The sequence below is a fragment of the Panulirus ornatus genome, chromosome 1 (genome assembly GCF_036320965.1).
Source record: "Panulirus ornatus isolate Po-2019 chromosome 1, ASM3632096v1, whole genome shotgun sequence".
In the NCBI taxonomy this organism is placed as follows: domain Eukaryota; kingdom Metazoa; phylum Arthropoda; class Malacostraca; order Decapoda; family Palinuridae; genus Panulirus; species Panulirus ornatus.
The window spans coordinates 35,325,391-35,340,400 of NC_092224.1; the positions used below are offsets into that span (position 1 = coordinate 35,325,391).

Genomic DNA, 15,010 nt, shown 5'->3' on the forward strand with positions numbered 1-15,010 from the left:
TATATATATATATATATATATATCTGGGGATAGGGGATTAAGAATACTTCCCATATATATATATATATATATATATATATATATATATATATATATATATATATATATATATATATATATATGCCCTCGTCCGTTCACTTCGTGCACTGCGTTCTTCAAGGCAGGCCATAGACACCAACCGATAGTCGGGTGAGGAGGATGGGAGGGCAGGAGCGGGGAGAGGAGCCGGGAGGAGGAGGAGCAGGAGGAGGAGGAGGCTGTAGTCGGGGATGTTTGTTCCGTGGCTTCCCAGTTACCATGGCGGCCGTCAGTCTGCCTCCCACCGTCCACCATCCAGCCACAGTCTCCCTGCCTTGCCCGCTGCTGCTACTACTACTACTACTACAACTACTGCTGCTGCTGCTACTTCGCCTCTCGCACCGCCGCCCACGCCTCCCCCACCTCACCACATGGACAACCCGGCCTCTGCCGTGATGTACCCTACAGTGAACTAGTGCTGCGACCGACACCAGGGTTGTGTTGTGAATATTGTGATGTATAATCCCACTGGGGATGGACGGAACTAGTGAGGAAACTGCAGGGAGAGGGCGCGTAACAGATCCCGTTGCCCATCACACGCGTGCAACAGGTGGCTGGCTGGCAAGAAGCAGCAGGAGCAGCATGCACGCGGCAGGTTTGAGGAAACGCGCTCCGCTGAACGAGGCCTTAAAGTCCAGCCGATAGGAGGAGTGTCGCCCTCCCTCCCTCCCTCCCCCCTGATCAATGGCCGCGTGAGAGATGACGCCCGCGTCAGAAAGGTCGACCATCTGCCGTCCACACAGTGCCCTGCCCGAATGACTCGGGCACTTCTGAACCCACACTACAGTGCTAAGAGATGAGACACAAACACACACACACAGGTTTGCGTGGGTCTTATACGTACTAGTAATTCGACGTTTGATGTGAGTAAGGAGACATAGATTCCTTACCCTGCCCTCCGTCCACGTCTCCGTCAGTACCTGAATCCTGGGGCCTTTGCAGTTCATGTGGCTTGTGTGGCACCTCACCCTCGTCACGACTGTCTCCAACGGGCCTAAACGGGTGCACCTCATGTGATGCAGCCGGAGAATAGCCAGCCGGTGTTAGTTAGGTGGGCATCTGTGAGGATGGATCCGTAGCGACGACAGACCAAAATGATCCAGTCGGAACAAGTGGTGTAGAGAGCAGGAGCGTCAGACTGGAGCATAGACGTGCGTCGAAAATTTGACGGGGGCGGTGGTGCTCTGAATAGGAACAGCCAGTACTGGCGAGAGTTGAATATATATGAATATTAGCGTTGTGTACTCCGCGACCCGGGTGCTTAGGGTCCTCCAGCGGTAACCGCCAGCGTCACTGACGGTGGTGACTCTCCTGCGTCCGTACCAAGACAGCGTAGCACGAACGGCAGTGGGTAATCTTCCTCGTTCAGAAGTCTGGTTGACAAGATTTTTGAGGGTCGTCCTCGCTGCAAATCATGAGAAGATTGAGCAGGCAGCTGGAGGAGGTATCCTACGGCGCCTCTCGAGGAATGAGGAGTGAGAGGTCGGGGTTCTCGTCGGCTACGTCGTTCCTGCAGCTGTTGGCGTCCGAGTCGTCTCTGCGTCATCTTACACGCTGACGATACCATTCCTCAATTCCTCACACCTTGCCAGCCAGCTTCTCCCACCACCTCCACCATCCCCCTTGCACTTCAGTGGCCTCACACCTCGCCATATTACACCTTTAGATCTCGTCTTGTACCCTCATATTTTTTCTTTATTTTTTTTTTTTTACCTCTTTCTCCCTTTCTGTAGACCTCATTTAATCTTGGACTCATCTCACAACGTCAAAACGCTGGGGGACTTTACACCTCACAACTAACACACTCCGGAAAGTCATACTTGTAACAACCTCACTCCACATCCTCTACACTTGTAACAACCTCACTCCAGATCCTCCACACTTGTAACAACCTCACTCCAGATCCTCCACACTTGTAACAACCTCACACCAGATCCTCTACACTTCTTTCAACCTTCTTTCAACTCTTAAGGTCTCATGAATTTTTTTTTTAGGCCTCATTCTTACACAAAGCCGTGCCAGTCACTCACACTTGCTACGATAAGGTCCGCCACCACCTCACAGCCACGCTAAGTCCTCCTCCTCACGACCTTAGGTGGAACTATATTGCTCTCTGCTGACGACCTGTTTTCGCCCCTTCCCATCCCAACGCTTCCTTCCCATACCTCATTTACTCGACCTCATCCTGGCACCTCCAGACGAACCTCACAGCTGCCACCCTCATCTGTAGTGGAGATGAATGCTCTCAGGCTACTAATGAGAGGTAACATATGTGATTTATCGTTATCATTATTATCTTTATTATTATTATTATTATTATTATTATTATTATTATTATTATTATTATTATACCTCAGGACTCCTTTCATAGGGTAGATAGATAGATAGGTGGATAGAGAGAGATAGAGCCGACACGGACGAAGGGTTAATGAAACTGCGCAGCATGAACGAACATGATCTCAATTTCCTGTACGATGCTTCTGCTAACCATCCCCCCGAGCTATTCTCCCGCAGATAAATACACCTCTCCACTGATGGATAGCCTGTCTTGGCTGAGAAGACTCCCACATGGCCACTTCAAAGTCATTGGTGGTCGGTAGGAGTAGCGATAGTGGTGTCTGTCCTCAAACATGGCTTCCTTCTTCGGCCACCACAGTAGCAGTAGTGGTGTCTGTCTTCGACCATGGCTTCCTTCTTCGGCCACCACAGTAGCAGTAGTGGTGTCTGTCCTCAAACATGGCTTCCTTCTTCGGCCACCACAGTAGCAGTAGTGGTGTCTGTCTTCAACCATGGCTTCCTTCTTCGGCCACCACAGTAGCAGTAGTGGTGTCTGTCTTCAACCATGGCTTCCTTCTTCGCCCACCACAGTAGCAGTAGTGGTGTCTGTCTTCAACCATGGCTTCCTTCTTCGCCCACCACAGTAGCAGTAGTGGTGTCTGTCCTCAACCATGGCTTCCTTCTTCGCCCACCACAGTAGCAGTAGTGGTGTCTGTCTTCAACCATGGCTTCCTTCTTCGCCCACCACAGTAGCAGTAGTGGTGTCTGTCTTCAACCATGGCTTCCTTCTTCGCCCACCACAGTAGCAGTAGTGGTGTCTGTCCTCAACCATGGCTTCCTTCTTTGCCCACCACAGTAGCAGTAGTGGTGTCTGTCTTCAACCATGGCTTCCTTCTTCGCCCACCACAGTAGCAGTAGTGGTGTCTGTCTTTGACCTTGGCTTCCTTCTTCGCCCACCACAGTAGCAGTAGTGGTGTCTGTCCTCAAACGTGGCTTCCTTCTTCGCCCACCACAGTAGCAGTAGTGGTGTCTGTCCTCAACCATGGCTTCCTTCTTTGCCCACCACAGTAGCAGTAGTGGTGTCTGTCTTCAACCATGGCTTCCTTCTTCGCCCACCACAGTAGCAGTAGTGGTGTCTGTCTTCAACCATGGCTTCCTTCTTCGCCCACCACAGTAGCAGTAGTGGTGTCTGTCTTCAACCATGGCTTCCTTCTTCGCCCACCACAGTAGCAGTAGTGGTGTCTGTCCTCAACCATGGCTTCCTTCTTCGCTCACCACAGTAGCAGTAGTGGTGTCTGTCCTCAACCATGGCTTCCTTCTTTGCCCACCACAGTAGCAGTCGTGGTGTCTGTCTTCAACCATGGCTTCCTTCTTCGCCCACCACAGTAGCAATAGTGGTGTCTGTCTTTGACCTTGGCTTCCTTCTTCGCCCACCACAGTAGCAGTAGTGGTGTCTGTCCTCAACCATGGCTTCCTCCCTTGCTCCCTCCTCCTCACCCCCTTCTTGTCGTAAATCATAATGCGTGCGGAAGTATCTCTTCTCTCCTTATGCATCCGCCTTTGTATCTGTTGATCGCCTGTGGCAAGGTGGGTTGAGCGCGGTGAACTTTACGGTTGAAGATCAGCTTAGGAAGATATGTTATAGGTAACTGATTAGGTTCAAGTGTGGGGGGTGTAATTCTCTGGTGATAAAAGACTGAGATTGTGGTAGATGGTGAATAACTGATAATTAACTGGTGATACGACTCATATATATTTATACGCGGATGAATTAGAGAATAACACAACAACGCATGATTAAGGATGATGCTGGTAGCCACTGTGAAAATGGATTACGTCGATCTTGAGCGTTTTTCGTGATAATTCACATCGTCAGGGATACGGAGATAATTATCATCTGTACGTCCCTGAAGATATGAATTATCACGAGAGCGCTCGGATCTTGCGTGTTTCACTTTCCCTGTGGCGACCAGATGGATAGACAGAAAACGTCCCTGGTCTTGTTTATTCTAACCTTTTTAAATCATCCTTTTGACAGTCACTTACGACGAAAGAGAAAGATGCAGTTTTTTTTTTTTTTTTTTGTTAAAATAAGATTTAAAGTGTAATTGGGCATGATTTTATTTTATTTATTTATTCATTTATTTATTTATTTTATGAACGTTGCAAGACGTGTGGAGTGTGGCGGGTTGTGGAAGGGAGGAGCACCAGGTGGAGAGGCTTTCTGGTCGATACTCCTCCTCGTCTTACCCCATCTGTGTGGTGGCCCGAGTAATGCATCCTTTTCCCCCCCTCCTCCTCCTCCTCCTCCTCCTCTCTAGTCTGACCCGTACTCTTACTATATACTTCTTTTCTCCTTTTTCTTTTTCTCCTTTCACGTCACTTCTCTTATTCTTCCCCTCGTCCACTGTTCTCTTACTCTCCTCTTCCCTCTTCTTCACCTCTTCCCTCGCTCTTGGTTACCGCGCTCCCTCGCTCTGTCTTTATCGCCCCTCCCCAACCCACCTTCTGCTCTTCCTCCGGTGCAGTCACCGCTGCTGCCTCCACTGCTGCTGAACAACAGGGTTCGTGGAGCAACAGGTGGTATGATCCCGGCCGGCATGGTGATCAATGTCTCCTCAGTGGCGAGTATGTGGTGGCAGTTAGCTGTTGGCACAGATGCTGGGAAGAAGAGCTTCCGGGGGTCGGTGTGAGGCGAGTGTTGGAGAGGTATGGGGGTTGAGATACAGGGACGTTGTCGTGGGTGATAGGAAATGGGGTTGGGCGTGGGTGATGGGTGGTGATGGGAAGGTGTTGTGAGGGTACAGATCCAGGTGATAGGTGGGTACACATTATGTGATCAGGTTGACACGTGTACAAACATCATGTGACCATGTTGGCAGTCGTACAAACATCATGTGATCATGTAGGTAGGTGTACAAACATCATGTGATCATGTAGGTAGGTGTACAAACATCATGTGATCATGTAGGTAGGTGTACAAACATCATGTGATCATGTTGGCAGTCGTACAAACATCATGTGATCATGTAGGTAGGTGTACAAACATCATGTGATCATGTAGGTAGGTGTACAAACATCATGTGACCATGTTGGCAGTCGTACAAACATCATGTGATCATGTAGGTAGGTGTACAAACATCATGTGACCATGTTGGCAGTCGTACAAACATCATGTGATCATGTAGGTAGGTGTACAAACATCATGTGACCATGTTGGTAGTCGTACAAACCATGTGATCATGTAGGTAGGTGTACAAACATCATGTGATCATGTTGGCACGTGTACAAACATCATGTGACCATGTTGGCAGTCGTACAAACATCATGTGATCATGTAGGTAGGTGTACAAACATCATGTGATCATGTTGGCAGTCGTACAAACCATGTGATCATGTAGGTAGGTGTACAAACGTCATGCGATCATGTTAGCTGATATGCCAACATCATGTGATCCAGGTGATGGCATCACGTGACCACTGAGATAACCTCCTCCCTCCTCCCAACAGAGACTGAGCGCAAACTGGCCACCCTCCATCTGAGCGGCTTCGTGGACGGGGACGTCGAGGACCAGGAATCCACGCCCATCATCCCCTCCACGTCGCCGGCGTCGCCCGACGAGCCTTCCCACGCGCCGGTCATCCCCCAGGCCCACGCCTTCACCGCCCCGCAGCAGGGGCAGGAACACCCACACCAGGGACTCCGGCCCAACAGTGCGGTAGGTTCAGAGGCCTTAGCCAGCCAGTACTCCTGCGTGGCCACGAAAAGAAAACGAGTTTGGACGTAGATTTAGAAATCCTATATAATTAATTTAACTTTTTTTTTTATATATAACTTGATTGATGACTTTTCTTTCCTTTCACTTCCTGGTTGATGTGTAAAGACTTTCCTTGCATCAGATACAGTTTATTATCGTTTATGGTTTGTTTATTTGGATGTTACCGGGCTCCGCCTTCAGTTGATAACACAAGTTGTTGTGGAATAGGGACGCTAGACACGGGTGCGCCCGTGTTGGGTGAGAGTCTCTGGCCGTCGAGTGGGATCTTAAGGGAACGTTTCCCCCCCCCCCCCCCCCCCCCCTCTCTCTCTCTCTCTCTCTCTCTCTCTCTCTCTCTCTCTCTCTCTCTCTCTCTCTCTCTCTCTCTCTCTCTCTCTCTCTCGTACATTAACCATTGTTAGCTTTGATGTCCACACACACACACACACACACACACACACACACACACACACACACACACACACACACACACACATCCACATATTGGGAAGGTGGCTTTATTTTTCACAATCATCTTATATATGAATTTAAGAACTGATGATTTTTTTTCCAAGAATTACCTTGTTTTACACGTGATCCTCGTCCCTAACCACCAGAAATTATATCATCGACATTACAGACACTAGGTATCAGGTCGGAGGCTCTGATCCAGCAGGACCCCCTGCTTCCTAGACGGCAGATGTAGAAACTGGTGAAAGTCTCCCAGAAGGGAGGACCTCCCCCTACAGTTACCCCTTCAGCTTAGCACAATAGTCATCCAGCGGGGCTACGTAGTGGAGTCTGTGTAGTGCAAACCTCTTGTTCTTCATTTGTTTGTTTTTTTGGAATATTTGGAGGTATCCGTAGTAGTGGTGGTGGTGGTCGGGGTCAGGTGGTGGAAGACATTCCGGAGGATGATTTAAAGTGTGGTCTCAATAGGAACATTAGTAACGAGAGGCTACATGTAAGGATCTCATTAGAGTGGTTGCTACGAGGAATTGAAATGAAGTTATGCATGAAGCAGAACGAAAACTTAAAGTGGAATGTATGAAATTATTATAATGTCCTGTTTCGCAATGTTGTATGTAGTTGTTCTTGTCTTGGACGTTATAAGACGGACCGGGTAGGCATTTGTGTGTGTTTTAACACACACAAATATAAACTTTGGAATCTGCCACCAGTGCCGTATCATAGGCAAACAGCTTCTGATTGGCTCCACATATTCCCAGATCCAATTCTAAGTATGTTGTACATCCACCACTCGTTCTGAGAGCCTTGCATTCGCCCCACTTATCACGCCCTCCATATATGACTTAAACCGCCATGGTAACATCACAAATCCATGATGCAGACCCATCTTAACCGAGAGCCACTCAGTCTCCTCACCTACCTTCATACACATATGCCTTATACGCTGGTAGAATACCCTTACTACATTTCATAACTTTCCACTTACACCATTACCACAGCATCTCCTACATCGCCTCTATTTCAACTCTATCCTATGCCTTCTTTAAAGCCGTAAGTGCCACATACGTTCGCTCTCTTCATCTAAAAGCTTCTCACACTACATCTACGAAGCAAACTTCTCCCTTACATCCTTTAACTCTCCTAAAGGTGTTGTTAATGACCTCTGTTGTTGATGTGACTGACGATTTTAAGTAATTAGTCGATCAGTCTCCACTAGGCACACTGCTTCTCCCCAGTCAGACGCTCTGTACGTGCCTCTATCCTCACAGTCACCACTCTCCCACATACCTTATCACATACTCAGGAGACTTGTATTCTGTAATATGAACACCGACTTTTGCCTCCCCCACTCCCACTGTAAAGGTACTATACATGAATTCTTCCAATTCCTTGGCACCTCACCTTACACCGTACAAATGTGAAACAGTCAGACTAACTCAACTGGTATTCCATCCATTCCAGCTGAATTGCCACACTTGATCTTACACAAGGTTTTCACTACATCCTCTCCTTTCACCGTGCTACCTCGTCCCGGATACATCATCCGATACATTCAGTATTCCTCCAAAATACGTTTCCCCATATCTCTGTCACCTTGTCCTTGCGTAATGTTTTGTACAGCTTGAAGGCTAGCAGAGAACTTCCAGCATAAATGTCTTGACATAATGCCAATTTGGAATCCACAGGAGTCTGTTGGGTCGGGTGAACTGCCGTCGTCAGTGGGAGGTAACCTTGACAACAGTCTCGAACTGGAAAGGTTTGTACTGGAGCCTGCACCAGAGGGCACGCTCATCAAGTGTCGCATATCCAGGGACAGGAAGGGAATGGACCGTGGCCTCTTTCCCACATACTTCTTGCACATGGAGCGAGATGATGGCAAAAAGGTTAGTTCGAAAATTTTCTCTTTAAAATTCTGGAAGAATGATTTTTGTCTTTTTTTTTTTTTTTTTTTTTTTTTTTTTTTTTTTTTTTAAGGGCTCATATGTGTCCATGCATTTCACTAGAAAGACATTCCTTGTTTGCTTGAAGCAGCATCACAGTATGCGATAAACACAAAGAATTATTTTTTCTAGGGAGACAATACTTCGAAATTGTCTTCATTAATGAAAAAAGTAAAGCTTGATTAAAGGTCACAAAGCCGACCTAGCGATATTTTAACCACAGAATTGTATTCATCGTGAAAGATAATCCTTATGATGAGGTATTCAAGGAAATATGTTTTTCTGAGAAAAATACAAAAATTGCAGGTACTTTTCAGCTCAAAAAAATTTTTATTTTCAAAATTGAAACAGAGCGTATTAAAACACTCCTATACTTGAATTGGTCATGGAAAATATATAATAATGCTTCAAGATACGCATAGATGCCCAATAAATACGAGGCCAAAGATCAGATGATACTTTAACATTGTTTTCAATTAACAGCTTAATTAAAGGACATAAAGACAAACAAACGATATTTTATCCCCATATTTGTATTCAGCATGAAGAATGCTCCTTATTATGAGGTTTTGAAGGAAATTATTTTTTCTGAGAAAAATACCAAAAATTGAGGGGTATTTTCAGCTCAAAGCACATTTTATTTCAAAATGGAAACAATATGTTCAAACAATTCTATGTTTGAAATGATCATGGAAAATTTAAAACAATGCACAAAGATTCGCAGTAAATACGATGCACTTGAGATCACACTTTCAAATTGCGTTCAGCTAAGAGCTTCATTAAAGGCCATAAAAACAACCAAACGATATTTTAACCCCAGATGTGTATTCAGTGTGAAAAATACTCTATCATGTGGTTTTGAGGGAATCTATTTTTCTGAGAAAAATACTCTATCATGTGGTTTTGAAGGAAGTCTATTTTTCTGAGAAAAATACTCTTTATCATGTGGTTTTGAAGGAAATCTATTTTTCTGAGAAAAATACTCTTTATCATGTGGTTTTGAAGGAAATCTATTTTTCTGAGAAAAATACTCTTTATCATGTGGTTTTGAAGGAAATCTATTTTTCTGAGAAAAATACTCTATCATGTGGTTTTGAAGGAAATCTATTTTTCTGAGAAAAATACTCTTTATCATGTGGTTTTGAAGGAAATCTATTTTTGAGAAAAATACTCTTTATCATGTGGTTTTGAAGGAAATCTATTTTTCTGAGAAAATTACCAAAAATTGCATATGATAGTTCACGGTATTTCTCGGCTCAAACAACTTTTCGATTCAAAATTTCAACATATTCAAACACATCTATACTTGAAATGATCATGGGAAATATACAATAATGCTCTAAATTACCCAAAGATACCCAGTGAATACGATGCAATTCATGAGATGATACTTTGAAATTGTGTACCATTAAAAGCTTAATTAAAAGTCAAAAAGACGACCAAACGATATTGTAACCACAGATTTGCATTCAGCATGAAAAATACTCCTTATGATGAGGTTTTGAATTAAATCTAATAATACTTTAAAGTTGTGTTGAATTAGCAGCTTAAAGTAAAAAAGACGACCAAACAATAATTTATTCCCATATTTATATTGAATATGAAAAAAAATCATTATAATGAGGTTTTGAAGGAGATCTGTTTTTCTAAGAAATATACAGGAAATTGCAGGTAATATGTCAGGGTATTTTTCAGCTCAAAATACATTTTATTTCAGAAGTATAATATAACATATTCAAACACTACTATGCTTTAAATGATCATGGAATATATAATTATGATCATGGAATATATAATTATAACCATTATTAGTCCAGGTGCTAATTAAACGGTTATTATTATGAATTACAGTCTTTTTACTCCAAATACTTAAATACCATATAAAATGACATCTATACACAGATTTTCATTACAATCTGAGGAAGTTGAAAATCTGACCAAAAAAAAAATGCAAGGCTATATGCCTGGGATTTTCCTTGATTCTTTTGAAAAAATAGATTTTCTTGAAATTCTCAGCATAGAAACTTTTATGTATGCTGAATACGAATCTGTGGTCAAAATGTAAAAATTCGTATAATTACTCGAGTAATTAGCATTTAAATTTTACCATAATTAGTCCAGGTGCTAATTAAACGGTTATTATTATGAATTACAGTCTTTTGACTCCAAATACTTAAATACCATATAAAATAACGTCTATACACAGATTTTCATTTCAATCTGAGGAAGTTGAAAATCTGACAAAAAAAAAAAAAAAATGCAAGGCTATAACCTTGGATTTTTCTTGATTTTTTTGAAAAATAGATTTTCTTTAAATTCTCAGCATAGATACTTATATGAATGCTGAATACGAATCTGTTGTGAAAATCTAAAAATTCGTATAATTAGTCGAGTAATTAGCTTTTAAATTTTACCATAATTAATCCAGGTGCTAATTAAACGTTTAGTATTATCAATTACAGTCTTTTGACTCCAAATACTTAAATCCCATATAAAACAACATCTATACATAGATTTTCATGAAAATCTGAGGAAGTTGAAAATCTGAGTAAAAAAAAAACGCAAGGCCTTGGATTTTTCTTCATTTTTTTTGAAAAATTGATTTTCCTTCAATTCTCAGCATAGATACTTTTATGAATGCTGAATACGAATCTGTGGTCAAAATCTAAAAATTCGTATAATTACTCGAGTAATTAGCGTTTAGATTTTATCATATTAGTCCTTGTGCTAATTAACCGGTTAATATAATGAATTACAGTCTTTTGACTCCAAATACTTAAATACCATATAAAATAACATCTATACACAGATATTTATTACGATCTGAGGAAGTTAAAAATCTGAGCAAAAAAGATGCAAGGCCTTGGATTTTTCTTGATTTTTTTGAAAAATATATTTTCCTTGAATTCTCAGCATAGATACTTTTATGAATGCTGAATACGAATCTGTTGTGAAAATCTAAAAATTCGTATAATTAGTCGAGTAATTAGCTTTTAAATTTTACCATAATTAGTCCAGGTGCTAATTAAACGGTTAATATTATGAATTACAGTCTTTTGACTCCAAATACTTAAATCCCATATAAAACAACATCTATACACAAATTTTCATGAAAATCTGAGGAAGTTGAAAATCTGAGTAAAAAAAAAAATGCAAGGCTATAGCCTTGGATTTTTCTTGATTTTTTTGAAAAATAGATTTTCCTTAAATTCTCAGCATAGATACTTTTATGAATGCTAAATACGAATCTGTTGTGAAAATCTAAAAATTCGTATAATTAGTCGAGTAATTAGCTTTTAAATTTTACCATAATTAGTCCAGGTGCTAATTAAACGGTTAGTATTATGAATTACAGTCTTTTGACTCCAAATACTTAAATCCCATATAAAACAACATCTATACACAGATTTTCATGAAAATCTGAGGAAGTTGAAAATCTGAGTAAAAAAAAATGCAAGGCTATAGCCTTGATTTTTCTTGATTTTTTTGAAAAATAGATTTTCCTTAAATTCTCAGCATAGATACTTTTATGAATGCTAAATACGAATCTGTTGTGAAAATCTAAAAATTCGTATAATTAGTCGAGTAATTAGCTTTTAAATTTTACCATAATTAGTCCAGGTGCTAATTAAACGGTTAGTATTATGAATTACAGTCTTTTGACTCCAAATACTTAAATCCCATATAAAACAACATCTATACACAGATTTTCATGAAAATCTGAGGAAGTTGAAAATCTGAGTAAAAAAAAATTATAGCCTTGGATTTTTCTTGATTTTTTTGAAAAATAGATTTTCCTTAAATTCTCAGCATAGATACTTTTATGAATGCTAAATACGAATCTGTTGTGAAAATCTAAAAATTCGTATAATTAGTCGAGTAATTAGCTTTTAAATTTTACCATAATTAGTCCAGGTGCTAATTAAACGGTTAGTATTATGAATTACAGTCTTTTGACTCCAAATACTTAAATCCCATATAAAACAACATCTATACACAGATTTTCATGAAAATCTGAGGAAGTTGAAAATCTGAGTAAAAAAAAATGCAAGGCTATAGCCTTGGATTTTTCTTGATTTTTTTGAAAAATAGATTTTCCTTAAATTCTCAGCATAGATACTTTTATGAATGCTGAATACGAATCTGTTGTGAAAATCTAAAAATTCGTATAATTAGTCGAGTAATTAGCTTTTAAATTTTACCATAATTAGTCCAGGTGCTAATTAAACGGTTAGTATTATGAATTACAGTCTTTTGACTCCAAATACTTAAATCCCATATAAAACAACATCTATACACAGATTTTCATGAAAATCTGAGGAAGTTGAAAATCTGAGTAAAAAAAAATGCAAGGCTATAGCCTTGGATTTTTCTTGATTTTTTTGAAAAATAGATTTTCCTTAAATTCTCAGCATAGATACTTTTATGAATGCTGAATACGAATCTGTTGTGAAAATCTAAAAATTCGTATAATTAGTCGAGTAATTAGCTTTTAAATTTTACCATAATTAGTCCAGGTGCTAATTAAACGGTTAATATTATGAATTACAGTCTTTTGACTCCAAATACTTAAATCCCATATAAAACAACATCTATACACAGATTTTCATGAAAATCTGAGGAAGTTGAAAATCTGAGAAAAAATAGATTTTCCTTAAATTCTCAGCATAGATACTTTTATGAATGCTGAATACGAATCTGTTGTGAAAATCTAAAAATTCGTATAATTAGTCGAGTAATTAGCTTTTAAATTTTACCATAATTAGTCCAGGTGCTAATTAAACGGTTAGTATTATGAATTACAGTCTTTTGACTCCAAATACTTAAATCCCATATAAAACAACATCTATACACAGATTTTCATGAAAATCTGAGGAAGTTGAAAATCTGAGTAAAAAAAAAATGCAAGGCTATAGCCTTGGATTTTTCTTGATTTTTTTGAAAAATAGATTTTCCTTAAATTCTCAGCATAGATACTTTTATGAATGCTAATACGAATCTGTTGTGAAAATCTAAAAATTCGTATAATTAGTCGAGTAATTAGCTTTTAAATTTTACCATAATTAGTCCAGGTGCTAATTAAACGGTTAGTATTATGAATTACAGTCTTTTGACTCCAAATACTTAAATCCCATATAAAACAACATCTATACACAGATTTTCATGAAAATCTGAGGAAGTTGAAAATCTGAGTAAAAAAAAATGCAAGGCTATAGCCTTGGATTTTTCTTGATTTTTTTGAAAAATAGATTTTCCTTAAATTCTCAGCATAGATACTTTTATGAATGCTGAATACGAATCTGTTGTGAAAATCTAAAAATTCGTATAATTAGTCGAGTAATTTGCATTTAAATTTTACCATATTTAGTCCAGGTGCAAATTAAACGGTTAGTATTATGAATTACAGTCTTTTGACTCCAAATACTTAAATCCCATATAAAACAACATCTATACACAGATTTTCATGAAAATCTGAGGAAGTTGAAAATCTGAGTAAAAAAAAATGCAAGGCTATAGCCTTGGATTTTTCTTGATTTTTTTGAAAAATAGATTTTCCTTAAATTCTCAGCATAGATACTTTTATGAATGCTGAATACGAATCTGTTGTGAAAATCTAAAAATTCGTATAATTAGTCGAGTAATTAGCTTTTAAATTTTACCATAATTAGTCCAGGTGCTAATTAAACGGTTAGTATTATGAATTACAGTCTTTTGACTCCAAATACTTAAATCCCATATAAAACAACATCTATACACAGATTTTCATGAAAATCTGAGGAAGTTGAAAATCTGAGTAAAAAAAAATGCAAGGCTATAGCCTTGGATTTTTCTTGATTTTTTTGAAAAATAGATTTTCCTTAAATTCTCAGCATAGATACTTTTATGAATGCTGAATACGAATCTGTTGTGAAAATCTAAAAATTCGTATAATTAGTCGAGTAATTAGCTTTTAAATTTTACCATAATTAGTCCAGGTGCTAATTAAACGGTTAGTATTATGAATTACAGTCTTTTGACTCCAAATACTTAAATCCCATATAAAACAACATCTATACACAGATTTTCATGAAAATCTGAGGAAGTTGAAAATCTGAGTAAAAAAAAAATGCAAGGCTATAGCCTTGGATTTTTCTTGATTTTTTTGAAAAATAGATTTTCCTTAAATTCTCAGCATAGATACTTTTATGAATGCTGAATACGAATCTGTTGTGAAAATCTAAAAATTCGTATAATTAGTCGAGTAATTAGCTTTTAAATTTTACCATAATTAGTCCAGGTGCTAATTAAACGGTTAGTATTATGAATTACAGTCTTTTGACTCCAAATACTTAAATCCCATATAAAACAACATCTATACACAGATTTTCATGAAAATCTGAGGAAGTTGAAAATCTGAGTAAAAAAAAATGCAAGGCTATAGCCTTGGATTTTTCTTGATTTTTTTTGAAAAATAGATTTTCCTTAAATTCTCAGCATAGATACTTT

General features: G+C 39.4%; 1 protein-coding gene across 1 annotated transcript in view; it reads left to right on the plus strand.

Annotated features, from left to right (window-relative positions):
* ktub (Tub domain-containing protein ktub) overlaps positions 1 to 15,010 on the plus strand; it is a 599,936-nt gene that overhangs the window by 555,934 nt on the left and 28,992 nt on the right. The window contains exons 7-8 of the mRNA XM_071661614.1: positions 5,866 to 6,074; positions 8,270 to 8,467. Of these exons, the coding sequence (XP_071517715.1) occupies positions 5,866 to 6,074; positions 8,270 to 8,467 (407 nt within the window). The remainder of the gene's footprint in view (positions 1 to 5,865; positions 6,075 to 8,269; positions 8,468 to 15,010) is intronic.